At 40.0% G+C, this 19,438-nt stretch overlaps 1 protein-coding gene across 6 annotated transcripts in view; it reads right to left on the bottom strand.

Annotated features, from left to right (window-relative positions):
• The window catches only part of LOC126849752 (mucin-12-like), a 296,359-nt gene that overhangs the window by 104,495 nt on the left and 172,426 nt on the right, over nucleotides 1-19,438 (bottom strand). For all 6 annotated transcript variants that reach the window (XM_050591930.1, XM_050591931.1, XM_050591932.1 and 3 more), the window contains one exon: nucleotides 17,077-17,167. In XM_050591930.1, coding sequence (XP_050447887.1) covers nucleotides 17,077-17,167 — 91 coding nt within the window. The remainder of the gene's footprint in view (nucleotides 1-17,076; nucleotides 17,168-19,438) is intronic.

Here is a 19,438-nt window from a genome sequence, read left to right as displayed (position 1 = left end):
TGCGATTGCTCAAATCGCGAATCCGACGCTCTTAAGATTAACGAACCAACTATCCCTACCAGACTCCACCTCTCCGTTTCCGTCCTTTGTCCCTTCATTACTACAGCTTTCTCTTTCTTTCTCCGTCTACAAACGTCAGATTCCTCCTTTGAACGTCCGATATAGCTACGCCCGACAACTATTCGAGAACTCTTTGTACAACGCAATCGGGAATTCTGCGAATAAATCATAGATCGGCCTGCACGTGCCTCGAGATTGACTATCCATTCGGTATCTGATTTCAATATATAAAGCAATGTTGAATGCAAACAATCGTATAATAAAACTCCGAAAATATCGTCTTTGGCGTAATCTAAATAAACTGCACAAAATAGCCATTGCATTTGTTAATCCCTTCGCTTAAGTCAGAAGTGGAATAAATTTTGTTACAATGCTTTTGTTTTCAACAAATTTTCGAGTTAATTTTTAATTGTTTAATAAATGAAATATTTCTTATTTATTTTCACGTAGCATGCAAATCAAAAAGTGGCACAAAGCATTTTTGAGAGATGTCAGTTAAAAAATAATTATTTTATCAGCTAAACCCGAGTATGTATCGCTGCAGTTCTGGCGTGCAACTTTGTAGGATAAGATCTACTTTATATGTGGGGTATTTTTCGCGTCCTCGTTGCCACACGCGTTCCTCTTCACGTCCCGCCGCGGCCCGTTCGAGACGTCGCTGCGTGATGTGACAGCTGAAGAAAATGGAGACGGATGATTTCCCTTTTCCCGAGACCTAACGCAGGGCGTCGCGTGACAACACCGTGGGCTTCCTGAAACGCGGTTTCCCCGGCAAATGCACGCCGCTTACCATGATTACGCGCGCGCGTGTACGCCTGTACGCACGTATATATCCGCGGCAGCCACGGCGCTTCTGAGCATAATTTAACGCGATACGTTGGGGTTGTGCTAACTTGCTTAGCGCAACCTCAAATAGAACCGTAGGTTGGGAAATTTCCTCTGGCGCTGCGACCAGATCAACAGGAGCACCACCTCCCCGAGGAGAATCGCGAGGAGGATCCTAATTGCTTCGACAGTCGTCTCCGATCTAATGAGCTGTTGCTAACTAAAGTGGCGCAGATCGTTCGGATAATCGTACAATAAACCGTAACATTATTAGAAAAGAATTTATATATTATTTTGGAATATAAAAAATATATATATATGCCACGTCATTAATTATCTTTGAGAAATAATTGATTAAAGACCAGAAAAAAATTTTAATACACGAAATGCATGTTGTATTATTGTAAAAGAAAGGAAAAAAAGAATTAAAATTTATTTTATAATTATTTTCACATACACTCGAATAAAATTTATTAAAAATATATATAAAAATTATAAGTTCGAATTTTAAAACGGCAAGTAACGAGCATATATGTTATATAATGTAAAAACATTTGAGCATTTTAACGTAAATATTCGGATATAGAAAAGATATGAATTATACGTAAAGCGCTGATCTCGATAAATTGTCACTTTTGAATGGTTAAACGGCTAAAAGGGAGAATGGCGGTCGATTAGAGAACTATTCGACAGCGATACAATAACCGTGAAACGTAGTAGCGACAGTTTGATACCGATGGCTGTAATTACACGAACGCAGTGCTTAACGATTGATCGAGCGGCGAGCAACGATCCATTAACGGGATTACACACGGTTTAATGTGTATCCACTGTCCGTTTATTAGCTCATTACCATTGACGTTTATCACTCGGTGGCATTCGCCAAATGTTGATAATAAGCACACTACTCAGTTACATAAAATCGCTATATAATATAAGTTTACGACTTTAAGATTCGATCATACTCTTTCAGAAAATACTCTTCTCTACTGTTTACCAGTATCGTCACGTGCATTAGGCACGCATTTCGCAACGTCATTCGAAATATCGTGTTGCTCAAAGATGATGGAATGCGACTAATACAAGAAATAGAGTGAGAGGGACGTGAAAAAGCGGTGGGGCTTGTAATCTGCATTTCGGCGACAATGGCAATAAACGTACGAGAAACGCATCGGGAGCCTCTTCTTGGCAAGGAATGACGGTGGCTCGGGTAATCGAGGGTTTCTCCGGGGCCTATAATCATGCGTCTTGATTAGTGCCGCGCACTCAGTGATCATCCCCGATCTCTAATGCCTCTCTACTGCTCGCGCCTAGCCCTCTCTAGTCTTCGCCTCCCTCTCAACGCAAACTTACTAATATCTGTGACCCAACCGCTCTTATCAGGTGACTCGAAAGCATCGTATTATTCTAAAGTCAAGTCGCCCAGGAGTGATTAAACTTGCCATATTCGTCGAATAAATAAATAAAATGTCTTTGCATAAAAAAATGCAAAAAGGGGCATTAAAAATAGTATAATGTAAAAAATTATTGAGATATCTGAATGTATAGTTTAAAAGATATACATATATATATATATATATATATATATATATATTTTTTTTTTTTTTTTAATTAAATATTTATACTGTTTTTATTAGCCAAGATTGTATCTCGCAGTTAATCTAATATTAAAATTTTGTCGCAGTCATAAATACTGCATGTTCCTTATGATTTTGGCAGATATTTGACAGAATTTAGGGATAAAATAATCGGTATACCCTATACGTGTTTAAATCGATAGAGAGACTATATGCGAGATGGAGGATGGAGCGTTCGTAGCAACGTCCTAGAACGCGGATGAGCCTCGAGGAAACCATTATAGACTTGCGTTCTCTCTCGTTCTGCTCCGCTCTTGCTCCTAGCACTCTCTTACCGGGAGATAACCCAGAGCGACGTTAGGTATTTAGCAAGAAGAAAGGAGAATCAGAAATGCCTAAGGACTTCCCTATTTTGCCGGTGAGCCGCGAAATATGATCGCATAAAGGGCACATCCTTTTAACGAAGAGTACTACGCTACGCCATATCGTGACCACAATTTACAAAGCTCAATGTTTATTTGTTTGTTTAACGCAAGTCGATGATCTTCATCTCTTACGTGCAACTCGAAACTTGCACTAACTGGCGCAAACATTAAAATTCAATTAATAACAGAAATAGGAGAAGAGAGGAAGGAGGGACCTGCTGATAAGTAACCAAGGAGAATTCCGGTAAAGCGCGTGGAGCCAAGTCGCAAACGGAATGAGGGAACCGCGAGTTGGTAAAGTCCTCGCAAAGCGCAAGATTAAGCAAATCGATGGTCGAGCAACGTTTAAGGTCCCGGTCAATGGCGCGGAAGAGACGCGGAAGGAGGGCCGAGTAAGCAGGTTACAACGACGCGCGCGCGCGAGTAGCTACAGATGGATAGGTAGATAGAGGCCTCGGTTCGGGTGGCCCGAACTGATACAATTAGATGTGATCTTAACGCCATAACTCAGAGCTAATCTCGGGGTCTAGACCGAGGCCGGGTGAATCTCTGGCCTTCCGGGCAAAGCGCGACTCACTTCATTATTCATCCCGTTCTCGGTGTGCCGGCCCAGTTATCTCTCGCTATCCTAGCCGGATGTTAACCGGCCAACCTAGCGACCTATCGAGGAAAATTCGCGCTCCACGAATAGCTCGCGAATTCTATGGCGCAAATTCGCCACCAAGATCCAGCTGAGGGACCGGCTACCTTCCTGCATTCCCCGCATTCGCATTACCGTTTCGGTACTACCGAAAACTGTCGGGTTTCCTAGGCGCAACCACGTGCGACAGCCTGTAGGAGGCAATAAAATGTGGGATATGCGAGGACGAGGGTCAACTTCACCGACATAATTAATCGTGTCCCAGCGGTTTCTAACGCAGATTTGCTTTCAAATAGCTTTTCTATTATACGAAGAAAATTAGATAAGAATTTAATTCGCTTATGTGTATTGAATAGTTTCGAAAGAAAGTTACTCTCAAAATTTAGGGATTATATAATGCCAATGTAAAAGCGCAATTAATAATTTTCTCTCTTGAAAAAAATGAGCTAATTAAAATCGCGATAGACAAACTTTGAAAGTTACATCATATAAATAAAAGCTCATCGTATAAATATAGCTTTTTAGTCTCTTCATCTTCAAGCATCACCTGAATGCGCGACACCTCGTACGAAAAGCAGCCGTTCACACGAACGTCTTCTTTCCCTTTAATAAACCGTAACTCCATCCGCCATGAAAATACGAATTGTAGTAAAGTCTTGCCAGCGAGAACTTCTCCGCCGTCAGTTATTGACTTAGTTCGTTTATGTACTCACGCTTTACGACGCTACTAAAGTTACGATAAGATACCCGAAGCCGGACGGTTAAAAATAAAATGTCGCGTATTCTCGATAGCCGCTGAATATCTCCATATAATTTTCAAAATGGCAATCAATGTGCCATCCGGGAAACGCGATGAAAGTTTCTTGCTAGATTATAAACGAATATATTTTTCACGAGATTAAAAAAGCTATTTTATCTTATCATATTAATCCTTTCATTACTAATATTTTTTATATACATTCCTTTTTCTTATAAATTTCCAAAGACTTGTAAATAATTTATTTAATGGATATTATTTAGGAATATATTTAGTGGAAAATAATATGCTAAAAATTTTGGCAAAAAGAAAAAAAGATGTTAACAAGTATATCGCATATGGAATTATTTGCTAGCCAGGGCCAATTTAATCTGGCATCATGTTAGATGGCCTGGAAGTGCACGGCGATAGTTTCTGATCCATTTATCCAGATGCAATAATCGTTCATATATTCAACTCAATTGCTTGAGTGAGTCTCAATAGAAAAAGCGAGTTCCGCAGAAAGTGAAAAACGGGGCAGATTTAATGACAAGCAAAAAATATTTTGCTTATTTAATCAGTAAATAAATAAATAAAAACTTTATTTTGGCGTAAAAATTAACCAAAAATGCAGCGTTTAAGATGAGAAAAAAAAACTGGTAAATCTTTGACAGCGAAATACGTGGCTGTCAACAGGTACGAGAGAATCTAATGAGATATTTATCATGATAAACGAGCGACACTCTTTCGCTATCTATGTAGGCTTAGTTTTAATTCCATTAGACGGCAGCCCTGCTTCTCGAGGAAAAGACGTTTCCTTCCCCAAAAAGACGAAAAGGCGCGATGCTCTCTGGAGATTTAAGGTTCTTAGGTTTGCCGCGGGCTACAGTCCAATGAAGTAACCCTTTGAGGGTGCAATTATTCGCGGAAGAGATCTTCGAAGTCCGACATCCTGGCAAACAACCAGAATCTTAATGAGCGGCTACTCCTTCGAACGACGTTTCACTATTAATGCTTTACTATTAAAGTATTCGATAAAATAAATTTCCAAGCCATATTTATCGACATTTCTATGTACTCTCTTAATGGAATCGATGTATTATCACTGATAAGTGCTGATTTCAGTTATAAGTGTAGTATATTTTATATTATTTGATAGCATATTTTATATAAGTATTTTATATAATCATTTTTTATATAAGTATAATCACTGAAATATAAAATGGAAAAGCAAAGTGTAAATGTCTCAATAAAAATTAGTAAAATACTCACCAATTTTCAATAAAATTTTGTCATTTTCTCAATCAACGATATTTTCATTGATTCAGTTTAAAAGAGAATACGAGTCTAATACAAATATAAAATATATGATAAAAATACAAGTTTTCTATTAATAAACATCACGTTAATTAAAATTTTTTTGCCAATAAAAATTAATAACTTATTTTTGTGTACCAAAATTTTAGAATTTATATCAAGAATGCTAGTATTAATTTATAATATTTAATATTAATATTTGTGTCAATTAAATCAATATGATATAGTTGAGAATCCATTTTATATTACATAAAAAAAAAACAGCACCGCGTTATCGTAATCATTAAACTAGAAATTACATATCAAGTTTAATGAAATTCAAAATAATCCCAAATTTTTCATACTGTGTATATATCATCTCGCTCTCTATCTCGCGCGAATCCTTTTCTTCCTCCTGCAACGAAACAATGCTTCAACTATTATCATTTATCGAGAACAATTGTTAGTCTATCCGGACAATATCTCGCGCTTGCTGCTCGACTTCGACAGACAGCGACACACAAATAACGCAGGGATGAGTCTCAGCTACCTGTGGCTTCGCCTAGTTTCATGCAAGAAACGGCGACAATGACACGAATTAGCGTCGTCGCGCATATACATACGTCGTATCGTCTGTATCATCAGCGTTTGATGGCGCGGAAGGCGCGGCGAGGCTGCCGCCGTAGGGGTAGCCGCTTTGTGCCATCAGGATGATTATATTGCTACTCGGCGAGAAACATCAAGCCACATGAGCGAGGGAGAGGATGGCTAGGACCGTTACACGCGCCGACGATATATACCCGTCGTCGTGGTGTATCGCAGGCAGTTGTCGTACCGAGAGCGAAGCGGGATACGGAGCTTTTGTTAGTTAGAAGGTACGAAGGAGGAAATGGATGGCAGAGGCGGAGGAAGACGAGTCCTAATGCTATGCGTAGCAAACGATGCATAATATGTGCTATCGAGAGTCATAAAGCGTGAAATTAGCACAACGAATAGTAGCGCTTGATAGTGTAATTACGTTGCAATCAGTTAATTGTAAAAAAGATGGCACAATTTATTGACAATTGTCAAATGCGGTTTTATATAAAATAATTTCTCTTAAAACAAAATTTTATATACAATATTTTATATACAATCTTGATACATTTGATGTATTTTTTAAAGGAAATTTCAGTAATAAATTGTCAATTTTCTCGCTATGACAATCCGCTTTTTTGTACTACTCGAGTAATTTTGAAAAATAATTATCATTTGTTCGATTAATTATTATCGTGCGCGATGACGCGATGTTATGATGAGAGGATATCATACATCTCTTTTCGAGCATTATTTCAAGTCACGCTGTATCTCACGAGTAAAAGTGGCATAAAAATGAATTCAAATTCTCTCAAAATAAAGCTGTCGCATTTCGAGATTATGTGCTCTGGGAAAGCGCTTGGTACGTTGTTCGGCTTAATCCGAGATCTTACTGGCACTTCGACTTCCCCTAAGAAGAAGGCCTTCTCCCTTCCTTGCTTTCTTCTCAGTCTCTTTCACTCTCTCTCTCTCTCTTTTTCAGCCGCTCCTCCCGCTTCTCGCTTCCTTTATCAAGACGCGAGAGAAACGTTTCGCGGTAACGCCGGCGTGACGGCGGCGGTCGCTGCGGGTTGTATTTTTTTTTACGATATTATTTATGATATTAATTTCGCCCCGGTAACGTCGGCCCCGCCGGGAGTTGTAAAGCGGGCCGAGACGCTCTCCTCTTTTCCTGCGATATCATTGTCTCGAGCAGGCAACGGTGTACGACGACGACGACGACAACGCGAAGTACGACGGCGAGGGGTAGTGAGGGTTGGAAAGAAAGGGGTGTCGTGAGGCGACGTGAATAGTGGCTCTCTCCTATGAAGTGCGGGAGGAACAGCAGCCGCACCCGGTGTTTTTGGTGAAAAGAGGAAGTCCTCTTCCCTCTCTCTCTCTCTCTCTCTCTCTCTTACTTTCAGATTGCTTGCGGAGAGAGACGGAGAAATCTCGGCACCCGACCACCACTACGTCTCGTAGAAAGTTTCACGATGCCCAAAGAGAATTGCTGCAGAAAGCGGTGCTGCGAGTATTAGCGAAAATTCTTCTCAGTTGTTGTTTAGAAGATTTCCGCAAAGACTCGCAAATTTCAATTATGACAATTATTATTTATTATATTATTATATAGTAGGTCTCTTTTATTCGATACAGAAATATAACCGATTATTAATTATTAACGCTTTATCTAGATTTGTCTCATTCAAATAAATGATAATTCTCATTATATATGTGTGTGTGTGTGTGTGTGTGTGTGTGTGTGTGTGTGTGTGTGTGTGTGTGTGTGTGTGTGTGTGTGTGCGTGCGTGCGTGCGTGCGTGCGTGCGTGCGTGCGTGTGTGTGTGTGTGTGTGTGTGTGTGTGTGTGTGTGTATCTAAATTTTTCTAAACAAAATAAAAAATATCTAAAACACTTTTACAAAATAAAAAAATGTTAAGGTAATATTTTTCTCATCTCTCTATTCTATTTTTACTACCTATTATGTTTACAATCGTTTAAAGAGTATTAAAAATATCGGTATTTGTTGTGCGCATAAAATGTTGCAATGACGCAACAAATACACGACAATAATATTATTTACGAAGGTTAAAATCGTAGCATGACAGACTTGCAAAAATGGGATTGGTCGCCGGCGGCATTACTGGTGCAAGTAAATCTAAGTCTCACGGATAAGTAAAATTTAAAACCGTTCCCTCTCGTCCTCAAATTACTTTCCGGTGGCGCGAAGGAAGGGGAGAGGAAAGGAGCGGTAGAAGCGGGACCGGATGATAGCTCACGAGATAAAAGCAAGCACCGGGAGCTTCGGTTGCCACCGAAAGCTCAAGGCCGCATTAATCTCGGTAATTACGTCACCTCTGTTTATCCCCCGCGGTGTGCTTCCGCTTGTCCTTTCTCGCACCTCCTCGCCCCCCCCCCCCTTTACCATCCTACCATCTTCATCCGCCTCGTTCTCGGGCAGATCCTGCGGTCGAACCACCTCCAGAAACACTCTAGCCGAGGTCAAAAGCTGCACCGAAGGGGACGATGGGCTTTTTAGCCGTCTCCAACGTAATCAAGCAATAATTTCAAGGTGTTGATGCAAGGAGACATCAGGAAAATCAAAGTAGAATAACTCAATTTGAAGTAATGAGGAAATATAACGATACATTTTAAAATAATAGATTTGCAAGTTTATATTTTTTAATCCTTTCCATACTCAATTTCAGATGATGTTGTAACAGAATAGATAAATCGTAGAACTAGAATGATAAAATATAGATAAGAAATTTTGATAAAAAATATATTATCCGAGAACATAAATGCAATAAAACAATATCTGTAATATAATATTCGTTAAAGCACACATACAAATATTCTAAAGACATCTTTAAATTAAATGTTCATTATTTTTTTCTCATGGATATGGTAGATTTATAGGAATCTATAAATCTCGTGATCAGATTTTATTCGTGTGTAATACGAGGCGGTATGGTGGAAGGAGTCCTTTGCCGAACGATGTTGCCGAAAGCTCGCTTTTCCCAAGAGGAGGGAAAGAGGTTACGAGGAAGGCAGCGTTATGGTACACCGCAAAACCAACAAACGATATGCGCCAAGAGACTATGGCGGTCTGACGTATAGCGAGCTATGCAAATCTGTCTAAACCATATATTGTCAGATTTCATCAGAATAACTCGAGAGATTCTACTATTTCGGCAAAATAAAATTTCTTCTAACAAGTAAATATCTTTAATTTGTCATGACATTTTTCTCAATTAAATGTGTAACTATGCATATTACTTTTTTATGTTTTCCAAGAGAGAAAGAAGATAAAGCGAATGTTTTAATGAAGGTAACACTTTGCATCATGTTTCTCATATGTGCTTAAATATTTAGTGTTTAAAACACATTGTATCAATAAAAAAAAAGTTTAATTAAATGTTTTATTAAATATATTCTATTACTAAATGTAAATCTTTCAAAAAGAAATTAAAAAATATGATTTTTTTCTCAACATTCGCGTAAGTAATTTAAGATATCAAAAAGAATAATTTCTCGCAAAATGTTGCAAACGAGTCCATAGAAAGCAAATGTTGCGATTAAAAATACAGAGCTATACCGTGCGTTATGCTCACCTAGATGGCACACACGCGGGAGGGTGTGTTTCGAAGCGAATCACCCCTAATTCGGCAATAGCATAGCTTAACCACAAAGCCAGCTAATACAGCGATTAGGCATCGTGTACAAGCCAACGAGGACTGCTCGGGGCGATGCCTCAACCTGCGTGAAATCGTTGCACTACATATCGCTTACAGCAGCAAACGTATCGCTTACAATCTAAACATTCACTCGACCGGTTCGATCAACATGAGAATATACTTTGGCTTCTAAGCACAAATTTTAACATGAAAAATATCATTTTTCAATATAACGTCAAACTGTCAGCACAATCACGGAATAAATTTTAGGAAAATATTAGAAAAATAAACACTTCCACTTTTACAAAGCAGATATGTACACTATTGGTACCACCCTATGTCTCGGTAACCTTAAGGGTTTGTCCATCGGGCCAATGGTCAGCCATTGCGGTCAACTACACAGCTTGTCCGACTCGCCTTCGTGCTTTGGGTCCTTTGGTGATTAACGAGAGGTCAAACCTGCCGGCCAAAGCACGCGCAAATAGTCTCTCTCTCTCTCGTGAAATTGGGTTCCAAAGCGAGTTCTGATTGAGGCGCCCACCAATGCGGCCTTGACGAGGTTTCTCCGGCTGTATCCTACGTCGGGATATTCCTCGAGGAACGAGCGGAGCGAAAACGCCGAGAGTGTGAACGAAGATCGCGAGGAGGAGGAGGAGGAGGAAAATTCACGCGAGTCTCGTATTTGAAGTACGCACGAACAGCTTCGAGTATTCGGCCCTTTTAGGTCGAATACGTCGCGCGGAAATACATTAGGCTTCTGTGAAGCGCGAAGAGAGGAAGCATGATTACGAGCAAACGAAAGTAAGGAGCGAGGCTTCGTTAGCGGGGAAGCCGCAAGATAGCGGTTTATTAGTCAATATAGAATACTTAGTGTCATATCCCATCGGACGGAATGTCAGCGAGAAGAAAGAGGTTCGTGCGAAGCTGCCACTTTATCGGATTAGCCAGTCGCGGTAAAAGCGTCCTGGAAAGAGCACCCTCCAATTCGTTAATTTACCCAGCCTCGCTCGTTTCCTTCGCGGCGATATTAATCGGACCGGACGTTCTCGGGGATATCTCAATCTCCGAGGATATGGCGCCATCAGAGCAGTTCGTCATAGACGAGAGACGCTTGTTACATCGAAAGGAAATCTGTATTTCCGTTCACAGTCATAACTCGATAAAATATTATTTACGCCCCAGACACATGCGTGCGAAAATCTCTTATATCAATAAAATATTTAACTCATTAGAGTATAACAATAAATTTGTCGCAATCCATTTGCATATTAAAATTTATTAACACTCATAAAAACATAAAAAATATATCAATTCATTTCATCATCATTAATTAGATATTTTTTAATATTGTAAAAAAAAATGTGCGCATCATCGAAAAATATCTTCATCAAAAATCTTCTTACTATCTATAAAATTAAATTAAATTTTATACTAAATATATAATATATTAATATTTTTTTTATCTCCGTTAAAAAAATTTCCAACTCGCCATCTTTTTTTCCGCTAACCACCGAGATGTTCTAAAATATCGCAAGCACGAACAATGTCATACAAAAAATTCACCATCGGCGCGGATCTTTTTTTTTTTGGCGGCACCATCGGCCAAACTTTTTCGAGGGTTGCGGCCGTGGGGAGGGTGTATTGTTTATTCAGAAACGTATCAGCGTCGGCGACTACGGCGGCGACGACGACGACCACCGTGTCGGCGAAGAGGCGGATGAGAGCGAGAGGGCCGCGTGAATGGCGCTTCCGGTAGAACGAGGTCCGCAGGGCTCTGCAGACTCTCGCTTCCGGTCAGGCGTCCGCCGTTGCTACCCCATCGAAAACGCGGGTGCGGATTCACCCTGCGTTCGTTCTCCCTTTCTCCTCCCTTAACACCCTGCCCGCCCCCCTCCCCTCCCCTTCACCGTACATTCTCTGATTCTCCCTTTCTGCCTGACGAGAAGTTCGCTCATCGGACCCACCAGCGTTCGTTAATTAAGATATCGATTCTTATTGTCCGACGGTCGCCGAGTCGAGCGGACGTCCTGGCCGGCGCCTGATTTCACGCCCGCGTTAGGGCTTGCTCGTGTGCGCACGTTGTCGGTCACCCGCGACGAGGCAACCCCTCTATTTGCGCGCTTTTGTCACCTCGGAGCGTGATAGATTTCGCGATTTCGCAGCGTGTCGTATCGATTAATTGTCCAACGTTGCGGATTCGCCTTCGCTTCCTTATCAACGTTAAATGACAATGCATCGCGTGTCTATGTTTCACATCTCGTGAATTCTTAACGTTCCTGAGAAATAGCAAATTGTCATCAGTGAAACATGTTCTGTATACGTAATAAAAGATAGAAAGTTTACTTTTAAATTTTTATACGATGAAAACTTTGCATATAATATATACAAAAATAAGGCAATAATTTTTGTAAATAAATAATCGCAATGTTGTTTAAAAATAGCAATACGACTACTCTCTCTTTCTCTCTCTCTCTCTCTTTTATATTTTTTTATATACCTTTATTAGTACTTTATTAGTATCATACATATTTTCAGATTAAAAAAATATAATTGCAAACACAATAAATAAATATGCTTATATTTCCTCATAAACATCACCAAATTATAGAAGCTTGAATAAAGAAATTTGAAGGAAAAAAAGGTCAGATAAAAAATCAGCACGATTGTCACCTGATAAATATCTTCATGAGCGACTGCGAATTGCCACATTGATCCAGGGAGTAATTCAAACGACATATAAAAACAAAGTAGTCGGAACCGCGGCAGAAGGAAAAGAATCGAGTAATTACAAGGATTAGACTTAAGTCCCGTAAAGTCCGCCACTTGTGCAGCTTGTCCCCTTTTATCACAGTGCTCGTATTCACACGTACCGCGATATCACTACGAAATTTCATATCAAGATTGAAAATTATATCTTTTCAATAGAATATGTAATTAAGGAATATTTTACAAGTTTTACAAAAATTGATTTTAATTACATAGTTACATATTTTTAAATAAACCTATACTCCTACAATTCTCTCATTTTTGATAAGAGCAGTCTAGAAATTAAAATAGAAACTCATATTAAGACAATACTTTATGTTTACAATGCTTGCAAAAATAAATGTCTCGTAATTTAAGGCGATTATTTCTCAACGCGTTAAACGCTTATCGCGTTGATGGAAACAAGTTACTCGATTACACATTGCATTACGCTCGATAGATTTTATGACGATTTTCGACATCGTCAACTATCAATTTCGTCGTCCCTCGTTTCTTCCACTCGTCGATGGCGGCAACTCGACGTGCTACGTGCGCACATATGTAGAACGTCGAAGCTACAGGTGTCAGCGAGAGCAGTATTTTTCAGCGAGACCCGGTGAGGGTGTAGGTGATAGAGCAAGAGAGAGAGAGAGAGAGAAAAGGGTAAAGAGCGCAAACCGAGGTGCGAGCGGGAGAGAAATGGAGAGAATGAGAGGGCCATCGAGGAGAGGACGGGAAAAAAGGAGAGAGGGACGGGTTTCACCGCGGCAGGAAAACGGCGGAGTGCCGGCACGCACGTTGAATCTGCTAAACGCTCTCGCTCGTGCGTGAAATGCCTCGATATCACTGTTTTATTTCGGCCCGTTCGTTCTCGTCGCCCGTTCTCTCCCGTTTCTGCAATTCCGTCCTTTTTACTCTCGCCGACCGAACGAGAGCGAGCCGACCGGCCGACAGGCTGGCACACAACCCTTTCTCCCGTCGCGCTCTCGTGTCCGTTCGTGCAGATTTGATGACCCTCCCGTCACGATTTGACGATGATTCAATTGTCTACGACCGACTGAAATGAAGCACCTGCAAGTTGAGCTTTTTCATCGCGCCGGCCTTTTATTTAGTATTGGACGGCCGCATTTTCGACGTTCCCAATGACCGTTCTATTGGTTTAACTTAGCCAGGTGAAATACCAGATTGAAAAATTTTTGTCTGATTAAAATATCGTCAAATTGTCTGTACACATCCTATTTAATCGAGATAAATATCATTTCTATGTTAACTGCAATTGAAAAATTTAAATATATTAATTAATTTTCATAATATAATAATAATAGAGCAAATTATATATATATAGAAAGAAAGAGAGAGTGAGAAATAGAGAGAAAATATTTAAATATATATATTTATATATATATATATATATATATATATATATATATATATATATATATATATATATATACCTAAAGCATTTTTTAATCATCGATAAAAATCAACTCTCTTTACCATATATGTATATAAATATAATTAATAAAATATATGCAAGTTATTTTCTAGGCGTAATTAATAAATTGATACATATCCAGAAGTCGTTAAAAAATTTGTCGCATATTTCTGAAGACAATATCGGCGTGATATCGTTTACAGCACTCGATAAGTCGATAAATCGCAGAGTGGCCCGTTCGGCCAATTTAATTAATAATTATCGACTGGAGGAGTAGCGTCCTGCACAATGGCGATACTTCCTTCTGGCGTAATCCTCCGAAGATTAACGAGCCCGTGCCAGAAGGGACCGCTCTCCACCGTCTCCTGCCGCCCCGAACCCTCTCTTCTCGCCGCCTCTCATGCGCTATATCGTCCTCTCTTATAGCCGCAAGACGCCATGGCGCGCCTTGCGGTGGTTGCGGCAAGAACCCTCGCCGTACCCGCATTAACGCAATTATGAATTTGTCGCGTTGGGATCTGACAATACAAGATGTCGCAGCCATTCTCCTGCCGCACCTACCCACCCAACCGGCGAAGCCGCCGAACCCAGCTTGAGACCCTTAGCCCGGCTTTCCTCGTTTACACTAAAACCGATTTCGTGGACTATATGGATCGAGACGACGTGACATAAATGCAATTTACTAGACCACGTGGACGATCGTACGACGATATAGAGAACGCCAGTTATTATTGCAAAATTGACGGATATTATCGCGATAGATTTATTTCAAATTATTTCAAAAAAAAAAAAAAAAAACAAAAACAAGCTAGTAGTTGAAGTAACCATGACATTTTGGATAATTTTAGAGAAATCAATATTGTATTAAAACTAGAACAAACGGAGCACGTGATATGACAGGCCGATGACACGTACTCGTACATTGTTGTTCCAACTTGAAGCTACAAAATGACATTAGGTGTCTGTAACTCTTGGAGTCACGAATCCTCCTCATTGTCATTTATCGCACATCTACGTCGAATGTCCAAGAAATATTCACTGGCTCTTCACCCTGTCGTTTCTCCCTCGCGAATCAATATCCAATGTATTTCGTGTACACGCCTTGTTAACCGTGCCGTTCGTTTTGCGGCGCGGGAAGAGCGAGTGTAGTTTCGGCGGCCCTAAGTTAGTTTCGAACGGTCCCGAGGAGCAATAGCAGTAGCAGCGACAAGCTTCCTCTCTCTCTCTCTCTCTCTTTTCCTTCTCTCTGTCTCTCTTTCATTCTCTCCGGTATCGTGCGGTAGCAAGAGACGAGTAGGAGGACGAGAAGATCGTTGCGGCTCGCCGCAAGCGACTGCTGCGACCTGCTCTCCTCAGCGACAAATTCCTCCTCCCAGCTCGACCGTCTCTCCTCGCTCTTGCCTCTGAGCCTCCTCGTTTTGTCCCGCCCGACGCTGCCGTCCGGAGAGCTTCGCGTCTCTCGATTTCTCCGCTTATCCTCGTTGAACTTGCACAACGCGCAAGAAAATCAATCGGCGTGGTCCGGCAAGGCGCGAGGATCCTCGAGACGGCCTTTCTCGCAGCTCGGATTCGAGGAAAGGGCATAGACGAGAGGCCGGCAGGGCGATTCTAAACATCAAGGAGGTAAAGACTGCTTAGTCAGCCCTTAATATCGTGAGAGCCGCGGAGATCCGCGCAAACAAGCCTGTAACCTTCGATTAAGCGACTGGCCGGCCAGGCAATGTCGGTCCGACCCGCTGTGCTGGCCCCCCATTATCGCTAACTAATAAAGGGTTTAATTGAAACCCCGGGCTTTGTTTCCAGCACTCGAGAGCTGTTCGCCTTTCCGAAAGCGCTTCAATGGAAGATCGGAACTCACTGGCAAACTAAATTTGCAAAAACGATCGAAAATACTTTGACAGGAAACTACGATCCAAACTTCATATGATTTGCTTATTTAAAATAAATTATAATTCAGGCATATTCGATATAATATAATTTACAAAGACAAAATTGATTATCGAGTTAGCTGACATCGTAATTAAAACTAAGAAATTTTAAATCTCTCATAGACTTTTTATTATTCGACTGAACAAAAATAAAACGCGTCGACGATAATCCAGCCATAATTCATAGACAAAAGCGATCGAGATCGCTTATAATCGTGACGTGGATATAGCCGATTCCGTGCTCGTCGACAACTGCTTTCTACGAAGGGGAAAGAAGAAAGTTTGATCGCAGTAAGTGCCGCTATCACGAGATCACTTCCGACGCGATTTTTACTCTGGATGAAAGCTCTGATCATTGTCGTGATGTCATGTTCCTAAATTCCACGCATATCGTGTCCGTTAGGAACGGGACATTATTCTTAGAAAACGCAATCATGTTAGTTTCCCAAGTCATTGGATTATTTATGCCATCTGCTATCGAGGGACTCTAGATACGATAAAAGTGCCGTGGCTTCCTTCAATCATTGTTCTTACTGTCGCAATCGAAAATAGTAAAACATAAAAACTGTCAGAGAATAATCATTCATTCATAAAGCATAGATAATTCTGAGCCTCAAAACATTCATTTTAAGGAAAAATTTATTAAATGTCAGGAAAATATTTTTGATATAGAAATTTTTTTAATTTCTAAACCATTGAAGAAAAGATGAAACAATTTTAGCAATAAATAAGCTGCAAAGATATATATATATAAGAATGTTTTCTTTCTCAGACAATTTCCAGAGACTTAATAAAGACTTAATAAAAATTTAATTAGACATTAAGTTGTTGAGATAATTTAATACGAAATTATAAAGTCGTAATAAAGAGAGAGAATTCCATTATTACATATAAACCGACGTTCTTATCAAAACTTGCGCATAATTAATGTTTCCTCAGCGCATCGGAATATTATTGAGGTATTCTCTTATGTAAAGTAAAAAATGGGGCATTAGGATATTAAGCAATAAAATTGCATGCAAAAGTTTCTCAAGAGCGACGAGAAAACGACGGGGATCATTGTGACGCAAATCGAAAGTTGCGCGCGATAAATCACTCTTCGTTTAGTTGAAAAAAATATAAGGGAAAAGAGAAAAAGAGAGAAGCCTTGCGTGCTGCAAAAAGTAAGATAAAAACTTACCTTGCTGGCGTGCGGTTGGACTGACTGTTCGTGAGAGAGTCTGCTGCAAATCGGCCGAAAAGGCAGCCTGCCGTGTTTTGCTCAGGTATAACTGCAAAAAAAGAAATGAATTACGTGAAATTATTCCTTCGACGTCAATTCTAATTTATAAGCGAAGCATATCTTTAATTGCATGTACTACGTTAAGAATGAGCTCAAGTAATGTGGAACGACAGATGTGTCGTGACTAAATCGAATCGTGCACTATTTTAAATTATAAGACGAGCGAATAATTCACCTGTAAGTAGCAAACAATAATATTTAAATCATTTATTTTAATAGCTATTATAAGAAGAAGGAATTTAATAATTAGTATTATTTTGATATGGATGTGCGAGCAATACAATTGATAAAAATATATAAATTTAGCATATATTTAATTCAATACACTATAATCAAAATCAAGTCATGTACAAATAGAAAAATGGAATAAAAAATGTATCTTCCATGATATTCAATTTTAATTTTTAGTTATCTATTTATTTCCAATAAAAATATTCCGATGCAAAATAATTATTACAAACTAATGTTACATTTTTTATTTAAAAAATCCATTTATTATTATTATATCCATTCTATAATTAATGAAGTAACGATAGTTGCCTCCATTTAACGAGTTAATCGTAGCAAGAGAAACTCCCAGTCGCTTAAAACTCGTTTCGTTCTTGTATAAGGAAGACTCCGGAATCGCGAGCGGGATCGAAGAGATTTGGCATCCCGATCACGCGCTAAGGGCAAGCCATCCCCTTTAATATTAGGACCAAATCGGACCGACTCGCTTCGGTATAAAATAAAGGGCTGAGCACGGCGGGAGAACGGAGCCGAGCCAAGCCAAGCCAAGCCGAGGGAGAGAAGCCGAAGCGGGAAGGGAGTCTCGCGCGCGCGCGAGAGAGTAACGGAGAAAGGCGTGGAAGACAGGCATGGAAGGGTGGCTTCACCACCGCGGTGAGGGATGACTGAGCGAGTCGGTTAAACGGGCGTCTTCTTTCATAAATTTGGAGGGCGCCCCCGGATAAAGGTTTAGAATAAATCGTTCGGCCTGTTATCCACTCCGACGTCGGCGGATAACGGCAGACGAGAGCGACCCCGGATGGCTCAACAATCCCTCCTCAGCTTTCCCGCATGATCACACGTTGTACCGCTTTGAGATGCGTTTTCCATCCACCGCACATGAAATTCGAAGTTTCATTAATACGTTATAGATTTTGCGCCGAAATACGCATAAAATATTCATCACAATGCGAGTAAATAATAGAAAGATTTGTAAAATCAATCAAGATCTCTTTTAAAGAGAAAAACTCCCTTTTTTTTGTTAATATCTTATTCATATCTATTTTACATGAAATTATAAAATAAATGTTTATAATAATTGAAAAATAATTTAACGCAGAAATATTGCTCGTATAATGTAAACGGTAATTTACTACGCGCAAAGCTGACTATCTAAGATGGCGAGCGCAATATATGAAAGTTCAGGCGGGGGTGGCTAGAATGCTCATAAATATATCCTCGAAGATCGCACAAATCGCTCGTTCAAGGCCAATCCCCTTCGACGTTCCCTGCAAGAGATACGAGAGGGAACCCTTCTTCGTCTCGCGTAGAAATACGCGCGGCGATATGGCAAGTATATGCGAATTACATGCACGCATGCATGTAACATATACGAACACATGGTCCGAAACGTATCAGACTATCGCAAGAAAAAGGAATATGACGAAGAGAAAAAGAGAGAGAAAGGGAAAAGAGAAATGAAAGTGGAAAGGCGAGAACCTTTCAAGAGAAAGAGAAAGAGAGAGAGAGAGAGAGAGAGAGAGAGAGAGAGAGAGAGAGAGAGACGAAGAGGCTAAACCAGGCAGAAAGCCAGTCCAATTTCTCAAACCTGTCCAATCTGTGTCGTATGCAAAATCAATCACGCTCTACCCTGCCATACCACTCTCCCGGGGAGCCCTCGGGGCCCCACAATTTTCAAATCTACCCGTAGCCACGCGGTAATCCAACTCTTGAGGCGAAACTTCTCGCCGATCTAAGACAGAGTCCTGCTACCGAAGCATCTTTTTTCGATCTATGTCGTCTTTCTGACGATGCCAATCACAGTGCGAATAAATTGTACATTTATAAATATTTAGTTATATTTATTTATCGTATTAATTAATAATGTGAATAAATAAATTTGAAAAATCACTCGCGTAACACGCAAGAGTATTTTTTATTTTCTAAAAAAACATGTTAATAGAATGTTAACACGAGATGACAAGAGATGACTAATCAATAACAATTGTTTTATAAACATCTAAAAATAAATAATATAATACATACAAATTTA

The sequence above is a fragment of the Cataglyphis hispanica genome, chromosome 5, assembly GCF_021464435.1.
Source record: "Cataglyphis hispanica isolate Lineage 1 chromosome 5, ULB_Chis1_1.0, whole genome shotgun sequence".
In the NCBI taxonomy this organism is placed as follows: Eukaryota; Metazoa; Arthropoda; class Insecta; order Hymenoptera; family Formicidae; genus Cataglyphis; species Cataglyphis hispanica.
Note: the sequence above shows the minus strand (reverse complement) of the source record. Positions and strands in the feature narration are given on the sequence as shown.